This window comes from Notolepis coatsorum (assembly GCF_963971535.1).
Source record: "Notolepis coatsorum genome assembly, chromosome: 4".
NCBI lineage: Eukaryota > Metazoa > Chordata > Actinopteri > Aulopiformes > Paralepididae > Notolepis > Notolepis coatsorum.
Window position 1 is genome coordinate 69,655,366 of NC_140168.1, and position 10,360 is coordinate 69,665,725.

Sequence of the window (10,360 nt, forward strand, 5' to 3'; positions counted from 1 at the left end):
GTCCAGGGTTATTGGACAAAATGATTGACATAAATGATACTCTCCATTAGAGAGATCTACCGTGTGTGTAAAAATGCAGAACATCACATCACTTATGCTTCGACATAAAGACATTAAGACAAAATTCTTGGGGCGCCCTGTGGCACACCACGTATATACGCTTGTAACGTCCGGCCCAGGACATGTGTTGCATGTCCTCCCCATCTCTCTCTCTCCCAATTTCCGAACTGTCCTGTCAATAAAATGCACTTAAAAATGCCCTAAAAAATATCTGTCTAAAAGACAGAATTCTTTAAAAATGTACTGTGTTCTTCAGAAAGCGAAATACTTCATAATTGTATGAAGTCTCCCTGGAAACTTTCATGCCTCCTCAGATTCGATAGGCCCATCGAGTCCTTCCCCAGTTTCATGGTGACGTGAACCTTCATGTGGACGTCCCTGGACCGCTTTTCCTGGTAACTCTTGCCACAGATCGTGCAGCTGTACGGCTTCTCGCCGGTGTGAGTCAACATGTGTTTCTTCAGGTCGGTCTTTGTGACAAAGGCTTTCCAGCACAGGTGACAACTAAATGGCTTGTCTTTTTTGTGAAACCTCAAGTGCGTTTCCAAATATCCTTTAGTGCTGAAGCTCTTGCTGCATATCGTGCAACTGAATGGTTTCTCTCCTGTGTGTGTCAGCATGTGTGCTTTCAGACCTGCCATCTGTCGGAAAGATTTCCCACAAACTCTGCACATGAACGGTTTCTCCCCCGTGTGAATCCTCTTGTGCACGAGCAAAACTTGAACCGAGGCTAGACTTTTACCGCAAATATCACAGGCCACGCGGCTGCCTGGCTTCTCCCCCATGTGATTCCTAATGTGTGTCATCAAGGAACTGCCGTCGATGAAGGTCTTGCCGCAGAACTCACAGATGCACGGCCGCTCCCCCGTGTGGATCTTCTTGTGTCGTCTCAAGGCGCCGGGTCGAGGAAACTGCTTGGAGCAAATGCCACAACTGTACGGTTTCACTCCCGTGTGGCGTCTCATGTGTGTCTCTATGTTCTGAAAGGTTTTACCACAAACGTAGCATATCTGACCCGCCTCTCTATGAGCCTGGAGGTGATCCACCAAAGCCCCTGGAGACTCCGTATTTTCTCCACACACACCACAAACACATCCTGGGTCCTTGGAGTGCGTCTCCGCATGCTTCCTCAAATAACCCTTCTTCTCAAATGATTCGCCGCACACCTTACAGCAGTGCAGGGGAGCCTGACTTGGTTTCATGGGGTTTTCTCCACTGACGCTTCCCCTCTCCGAGTCTGGCGCCGGCATCTGCGCCTTTGACCGAGGTCCGCCGCTCTCCGTCTCCTCGCCATCGCTGTCTCTAATCAGAACCGAGTGACTTTTGACATGTGATTTCAAGGCACTGCTTTCAATGAAACGCCTGTCGCAGTATTTGCAGACGTATGGCCTCTCCCCCGTGTGGAGTTTCTTGTGCCTCCTCAGGGCGCCCGCTCGAGGAAAGCGCTTGGCGCAGAAGCTGCAGCTGTACGGTTTGAATCCTGTGTGGCTTCTCATGTGCGTTTCCATATTCTGAAAACTCTTCCTGCAAATACTGCACATTCCGCCGGTTTTCTTGTGAGACAGCAGGTGGATCGCGATGCTCTCCGCGGACTCTGAATGTTCGCCGCACACACCACAAACACATTCGCCATCAGCGGCGTGTGTCTTGGCGTGCTTCCTCAAAAAGCCTTTACTAAAGAAAGAATCTCTGCACACTTTGCAACAGTAAGAACCTGTTTTAACCAATCCTGTGTCGGAACCGCGTCCTCTCTCTCTCTCCGTTTTGCGCCTCTTCGGTTCTGACTGTGTTTCTCCGCTCTTCTTCAGAGTGTCATCGCTGTCTTCGGCCTCCTCTTCGTGGGTCTTCGCGTGCACTTGCAGAGTGTCGTTCTGCGTGAACTTCAGCCCACAGCGCTGGCAGAAGTACAGCTCAATCCTCAAGTGAATTTTCTTGTGCCTCCTCAGAGCTCCGGGTCGAGGGAAGCGCTTGGCACAGACGCCGCAACTGTAGGGTTTTACTCCCGTGTGTCGTCTCATGTGCGTCTCCATGTTCTGAAAGCTTTTACCGCATATATCACACGTTCCGCTGGTTCCGTCTGGTTCTCTGTGCGATTTTAAGTGATACGTCAGAGCCTCCGCAGACTCAAAATGTTCCCAACACACAACGCAAACACACTTGTCTGCGTGGGTTTCCGCGTGCGTCGCCAAACCGTTAATGTGCGGAAAAGTCTCTCCGCACAGGCTGCAACAGTGGGAGGCGGGCCGGTCGGACTTCCCATGGCGTTTCCTAACGCCGGATCCTCGTCCTTCGCTTGGCATCTCGGAATCTCTCGGAACGCCCTCACTGCCCTTCCAGTCACCGTCGCAGTCTTCACTCTCAGCTCCGGAACAACCGGAGGAGAGGCCGTTACCGGCTGGATCCGCCACACGGCGGCTCTGGTCGTTGCGTGGAGGCGGGGCCTGGTGTTCGTCGGGGTCACCTGGCGCACAGGAGGAGGAGAGCGTCAGATCTGGAGGTGAAACGAATTCATTGAGTGGTCATTATTATTTATTTCATGTTATTCAATTCACTTACAACACAGCAGCTTCTCACCCCCCAAAATATGTATTGCTGCAACTTGGGGTCAGTTTGTGACATATACAGTACAAGAACAGAAATATTTGGATATTGACACAATCTTCATAATTTTGGCTCTGTACAACACCACAATGGACTTGAAATTAAACAATCAAAGTAAACAAAGTGTACTTTCAGCTTTAATTAGCCTAGATGTTATTCACATCCAAATCAGGTGAACAGTGTAGGAATTACAACAGTTTCTACATGTGCACCCCCCTTGTTAAGGGACCAAAAGTAATTGGACAAACTAACGATCATAAATTAAATTGTCATTTTTAATACTTGGTTGCAAATCACCAGACGCTAGGTTTCGTCCCTGGTGATGCTCTGCCATGCCTCTACTGCAACCGTCTTCAGTTCCTGCTTCCTGCAGTTCCTGCATTTTCCCTTCAGTTACTGTATGTCTTCAGCAAGTGAAATGCCTGCTCAATTGGATTCAGGTCCGGTAATTGACTTGGCCATTGCATAGTATTCCACTTCTTTGCCTTAAAAAAACTCTTTAATTGCTTTCACAGTATGCTTCGGGTCATTGTCCATCTGCACTGTGAAGCGTCGTCCATTGAGTTCTGAAGCATTGGCTCAATATGAGCAGATAATATTGCCCGAATCCAAATCCCACACTTGAAATTAACTCAACTTTGGATCTGCTCCTTGTAAGTGAAATAATAATGTTGGTCCCTTAAAAACAGATCACATTGCCACCCTCCGCATTATCATAGAACAGACCCTGGAATGGAACACATCTCTCCACCTCACATTCATCGACTTCCACAAAGCATTCGACAGTCTAGACAGAGACACTATATGGAAACTCATGGCACATTACGGTATCCCAACGAAGTTCATAACCATCATCCAACACCTGTACCTACAATCATCCTGCAGAGTAATACACAACGGCCAGCTCACAGACAGCTTTACAGTAGAGACAGGAGTCAGACAGGGCTGCCTACTGTCCCCTTTCCTCTTTCTTCTGGCAGTCGACTGGATCATGAAACAAACCACAGCCGAACAAAATCTGGGCATTCAGTGGACAATGTGGTCTCACTCTCAATTAGAGGATTTAGACTTTGCCGACGACATAGTCCTCCTCTCACACACACAAACACAAATGCAGACCAAACTCACAAAACTTGCCACAATTGCAGCTACCACAGGACTACACATCAATAAAGCAAAAACAAAGGAGATGAAGATGAACCACAATTTAGAAGAGGCCGTACAACTGGACGGAGAAGCACTGGACGAGGTGGACACTAGGGGTGGACGGTATGGTCTAAAATTTATATCACGGTATAATTTGAAGCATAGACGGTAACGGTATATATCACGGTATCATTGTTTTTGATAAAAAAAAAATTATTTTATATATTTTTTTTTTTATAAAATATATATATTATATAATTAGACTTGTACTGGTATTATCTGCGAGACATCGCCACCACGCAACAAGCTCCACTGTCTGTGTGTACTCTAGTAGCCTCCAGCTACGGCCAGGATTCTCCTGAGCTGCACCTGGACCTATACTCTAGTAGCCTCGAGCAGAGCTACGGCCAGGATTCTCCGGCGCTGTACCTGGACCCTATTGTATTGGTATTATAACGTTAGCAAGCCCTCAGCTCGAATACGCATCGAATCAGTGTTATAAGACATTGATATCATGAGCTATCTGTAGCTACTGCATATATAACGTTAATACAACGCCTCAGTGAATTATTTAGTTCAATGGGACATTTCGTTTTGAACGGTGAACTAATTTGCGTTAACGTGAGCTAACAGGTAGCATACACGTCTCTAGTACTAGACTTTGTGGAGCGTTTGTTGATGTCAGGAGCTATCGGTAGCTGGCCGACTAGATACCGTTCGGTTAGACAATGCCCCATCATGTATTAAACTAAAAGTGAATAGTTGACTGGGTCATTTTGTAACGGTAGCTAAGCTAACGTTAGCTCAGGGAGACGCCGACAGCTCCCGTGTCCCGTCCCACTAGACTACTAGACCCGTGTTTACATGCGTGCGGTAGGGGCTGGCACGCCCACTGCGCGAAGCCTCCTAAATAACTTTTTCCAGTTCGCACATATCTATTATCTATGACTAATTCTATCTATTTTTAGGGGCAAATGCGAGTGAAATAGTCGCGCTGTGGTTACATGACGTCATTGCTATTTTAGAGCTGCACTACCGGTTACACGGTATACTCAAAATCCATACCGTAGAGCAAATTCATACCGTTTATACCGTATACCGTTTATACCGTCCACCCCTAGTGGACACCTTCACATACCTGGGAAGCATCGTGGGGAAGGACGGAGGTAGCGACAAAGACATCAAAGCAAGAATAGGGAAGGCAAGAACAGCATTTTTAATACTGAAGCAAACATGGAATTCAAACCACATCTCCACAAAGACCAAACTCCGCATCTTCAACACCAATGTCAAATCAGTTCTATTATACGGAGCAGAAACATGGAGAACAACAAAAGCAACCTCAAACAAACTGCAAACCTTCATAAACAGATGTTTACGACAGATCCTGGGAATCTACTGGCCAAACACCATCACAAACGAACAGCTCTGGCAAACCACTCAACAAGAACCACTTGAAACCCTAATCAAACGCAGGAAATGGGGCTGGATTGGACACACTCTGAGAAAACCATCCTCCAACACAACCAGGCAGGCCTTAACCTGGAACCCACAGGGGAAGAGAAAGCCAGGAAGACCCAGAAACAGCTGGAGAAGGTCTGTCGAGGCGGATCTCAAGGAAGAAAGAACATCATGGAAGGAAGCAGAGAAAATCGCCCAACACCGAACCAGCTGGAGAGATTTCATGAATGACCTATGCTCCCCAATGAGCAAAAGGGTTTAAGTCAAGTAAGTCTTAAAAAGGAGGACGCACATGATTGTCATTCCTACACCATTCACCTGATTTGGATGTAAATACCCTAAAAATTAAAGCTGAAAGTCTCATAGTTTAATTTCAAATCCATTGTGGTGGTGTACAAAGCCAAAATTATGAAAATGTGTTGATGTCCAAATAACACTGGGATTACACTGGGGTGTGCATGGGTATATAGAGATGTTGGTGCCCACCCTAGTGTGTTATCCCAGGTGTGTATGTAAATTAATGGTGTATGTATCTGTGTATCTAATGTTAGTGAGGACATGTCTACTTTGTACACTAACTGATTTTATTACCTTTTTATTTACCTACTGTATGTCCTATTTTATAATGTTTTTATGTCAGCCTTAACCCTTTCTCAGCCAAAAACGGCTTAGAACAGGTTTCAAGTTCATGCGAATTCTGCCAGATCACGGCGTACGACGTTATTCTGATCATATTTCATATTTTCGCCATGGTATTCATATTTCACTCACGGAGTCTTGGCTGATGCTGTAGGACTCAGCACAACTCTGCAACGCTTCAATACTGCCACCTGGTGGCTGATCGGCGAGTTGCAACCGGAAGTGGATCTCTTGTGATCCCGGTGCGTCTCCCTATTCCGTCCGGCCACTCGTATATCATCGCAGGACTCTAGCCACACACCGTGGATATGGATCGTTGCCATAACTCAACGACGACGCCGCCCCCCCCCCCCCCCCCCCTCTGTTCACCCGCGCATGATCAGTCATAACGTTTAGGACCATGTACAGTTGACATTTTTAATATAGCGTTGATCGGTATCAAATGGCATTTGATAATCTAATATATGCATTTATGTCTATATCTCACGTTCTAGGAAATACTGCAGAAAACGATAAAAACATATTTATACTAGTCTGGACGGTATTTTCGTATGAATGTGTGAATGAAAAAGTAAAACGATAGATAATCGATGTTGAATGGGCCATAGTAATGTCAATTTCGCAATACAATTTAAAAAGTTATAGCCCTGCAAAGAAGGTGAACATCTCCATAGACTTACAGTACTGGCAGAGAACGGTATGATCAAAGTGGTGGCAGGGAATGGGTTAAGGGACGGGTGGTGCAAATTAGCTTGGGCTACAAACACCATGATAAAGAAGGCATTCTCTATTTGTATCTGTCCCTTTCAAATCAATCAAAACAATCAAACAGGCAAATGGAACCACGTTTACAACAAACCTGCTCTGCGCAGTTTGATGACAGGATTCAGAACGACATCCAGGAGCTTCTTCTGTCGGTCGATCTCCTGCTGGTACTCTGCCGCCTCTCCCACGAACAGCCCCAGGATCTCCTCGGTGGCGGCTGTCAGTCGCTCGTTGACGAACAGTTTCACTTCTATGTGCATTTTAGACATATTATTCGTCCGTTTCTCGAAGACCGCAAATATCTCCTCGCCGGCTAACGTTAGCTGTTCGTTTACCGACATTCTCAGCGATTGGACTTTATTAGACATTTTCATTCGTTTCGACATTTCTCCGCTCAGATCTGTGTCCGTACAGCAGCTGGAGGGGAAAAAAGCAAATGCAATCGAGTTCCGCATCAACGTGCCTCGGTGCACTGCGCATGTCCATGACCTGTCCGCTGTCAAAAGCCAAACCAAAGCCTTTCTGACAAACAACTAGCGCACCTGCGCTACCTGTTGGCGTGGAATACTGGTTGCAGTTCGGGGAGCTTTATTACTGGTCAATCATTTCCATGTGACTTTACTTAGGTTAAAAAAAAACATTTGCGAAAATTACTGGTAAATTAAATCGAATTAAGTAAAACGAAATATTCTACTCACATGAAACTGTACCTCACCACAACACAATCACTCATGAATTTGAACCTCAGATACTGTGATATCATATAATTAGTGTGTGTGTGTATATAGTTTAATTAAGTATGTGTGTGTTTGTATAGATACTGTATTATATAGATATATCTTCATCAGATACTGTAATATATAGATATATCTTAATCAAATACTGTATTATATATATATACTGTATATATCTTCATCAGATACTGTATTATATATTTTTTCATCAGATATTGTATATATCTTCATCAGATACTGTATTATATACAGTATATATATTCATCAGATACTATGTTATATACAGATATATCTGTGATATGCCAATAAATGTCTTCTGATATTGGTCGGGCATTAACTCACAAAGTGACCAATGTTTTTTTGTAAATCTTTATTGAATGAACATCCAGGTGGAGCAAACTGTGAAACAGCAGACTAAGGCACAAGAACATTATGAGTTAAACATGACTCAGCCTGCTGCCATAATATAATATCACTCAACATGACTCTATATAATATCACTCAACATGACTCTATAATATCACTCAACATGACTCTATATAATATCATTCAACATGACTCTATAATATCACTCAACATGACTCTATATAATATCATTCAACATGACTCTATAATATCACTCAACATGACTCCATATAATATCATTCAACATGATTCTATATATCATTAAACATGACTATACAATATCATTCAACATGACTCTGTAACTCAACATGACTATATAATATCATTCAACATGACTCTCAGCCTGCTGTCAGATATATCACTGAACATGACTATATAATATCATTTAACATGATATATATCTAACTTTGATCAGTCGCAAATTGCTTTCACGCTACCTATTGAATATTTTCACATGGGTCAGCACAACCAAAGTGCAATGGTTAGCCTCTCCCTTCGCTTTATAACGAGCTGGCGGGGCGTTTCTGTATACAAATTCAGGTGTACGAGAACCGAACACACTTTCAGTTTAAGAATGAATGAATTCTTCATTCATGGGATCGCAGCTGCAATCATTTTGGCCAATTTACGAACACCTCTCCATGCATTCAGGTATCCGGAGGACTATCATATAGGTTTCCTCTTACAAGGTTATTTACGAGGAAACTTACGAGAATGAGGTCCAGTGTACCTACCTTCTGACTGTGATCTTAGAGGGAGACAGTGGCCCAGGAGATAGAGCAGTCATCTGGTAATCCAGAGGTTCCCGGTTCGATTACCGCTTCTCCCGGGTTCTTGAGCAAGACACTTACAGTAACTCCTAATTGCTCCAGATGAGCAGGTTGGCACCTTGCATGGTTGCCTCTGCCGTTGGTGTGTGAGTGAATGGGTAAAATGTGAGGAACAAATTGCTTTGGATAAAAGCGCTGTATAAATGCACCATTTAGAGTATAGTGTACCTACTGTCTGAATGTGATTTTAGAGTATAAACAGTGTACCTACTGTCTGACTGTGATTTTAGAGTATAAACAGTGTAGTGTCTGAATGTGATTTTAGAGTATAGACAGTGTACCTACTGTCTGAATGTGATTTTAGAGTATAAACAGTGTACCTACTGTCTGACTGTGATTTTAGAGTATAAACAGTGTACCTACTGTCTGAATGTGATTTTAGAGTATAGACAGTGTACTTACTGTCTGAATGTGATTTTAGAGTATAGACAGTGAGCATTTTTTATAAATGGGCTCCTGTGACACACTGTCCAGCAGTGATGTCAGTAACTAGTTACTCTAATCTGATTACTTTTTTCAGTAAATAGTAATCTAACTTGTTACTTTTTACAAGCCAGTAATCTGATTACAGTTACTTTTCCAAGTGGCTGTGTGTTACTATTTAGTTACTATCTCAGAGCAGAGGAGCAGGTGCGTCAGTAAAACTGTCATCACGCACAAGCGCCACTATTTACCCATAATGATAAGCCTAATTTGAGAGAATAACAAACTATAATACCATGTTTTATATTACACAACGGTTTTACAATTTTATTTTGAATAAAAATTATATTATATACATTTTCTATCCTAGAGTGCCTGAGCAGTGGACAGCTGTGACCTTATATGGCCTGATGACGTCTCATGATGACCTGTCTGAGCAGCCAATGATTTATGACATGCACTTTCAATAAAGCATTATTTAAAAAAAAAAAAAAAATTGTTATTCTTATGTTGTGGCAGCAGCAGGGGGGGACGACGACTTCGTAACCTAGTTACTTTCAAAGTAACTTAGTTACTTTGATAATCAAGTAATCAGTAAAGTAACTAGATTACTTTTTAAAGGAGTAATCAGTAATACGATTTTTTTACAAGTAATCTGTGGCATCACTGCTGTCCAGTAATGTGACACTCGACTATATATAAACAGCATAATTCATATTTGAATGAAGGCAAAAGCAACCTAGAGGTAAAGGAAAAGGAGAACTGTACACTTCAAACAACAAAAGGCACTATTAAGGCTCAAACATGATTCTGCAACTGTTACCACATCTTGTCTGCAGGGTGGTAATAATAATAACTTAATTTTATATAGCGCCTTTCATGAGACCCAAGGTCGCTTTACACAGACACACATTAATTGTCGGAAGCTAGAGGTCAAAGGCCATATTAAAGAGGTGAGTTTTGAGGAGTTTCTCGAAGCAGTCCAGAGTTGGGGCGTTGTGGAGTTCTGCGGGGAGGGAGTTCCAGAGGGTGGGAGCTGCCACACTGAAAGCTCTGTCCCCAAAGGTCTGCAGTCTGGTTCGGGGAATGGAGAGCTGACCGGTGTCCGAGGATCGCAGGGACCGTGACTGAGTGTGGGGGTGGAGGAGGTCAGTGAGGTACTGAGGTGCCAGAGCATGGAAGGACTTGTAAGTTATGAGGAGGGTTTTGTAGGTGATGCAGGATTTGATGGGGAGCCAGTGAAGGTGGATAAGGGTGGGGGTGATGTGCTGCCAGGGTTTTGGCAGGGTACAAGCA

General features: G+C 43.7%; 2 protein-coding genes across 2 annotated transcripts; both read right to left on the reverse strand.

Annotated features, from left to right (window-relative positions):
- Window positions 1-299: 299 nt before the first annotated feature.
- Window positions 300-1,862, reverse strand: LOC311227754 (uncharacterized protein). Its single transcript, XM_084313538.1, has one exon. The coding sequence runs from the start codon at window positions 1,599-1,601 to the stop codon at window positions 330-332; it is 1,272 nt and encodes a 423-aa protein (XP_084169664.1). The 5' UTR covers window positions 1,602-1,862; the 3' UTR covers window positions 300-329.
- On the reverse strand, window positions 1,693-6,932 carry LOC311226547 (uncharacterized protein; the record flags this gene model as incomplete). Its single annotated transcript, XM_084311967.1, has 3 exons — window positions 1,693-1,729; window positions 1,846-2,551; window positions 6,767-6,932. The coding sequence occupies 3 exons, from the start codon at window positions 6,930-6,932 to the stop codon at window positions 1,693-1,695; spliced, it is 909 nt and encodes a 302-aa protein (XP_084168093.1).
- Between the last annotated feature and the right edge of the window lie 3,428 nt (window positions 6,933-10,360).

Coding starts and splice junctions, on each gene's coding strand:
- LOC311227754 (XM_084313538.1), bottom strand. CDS start 1,601: ATGTGCAGTATTTGCAGGAAGAGTTTTCAGAATATGGAAACGCACATG.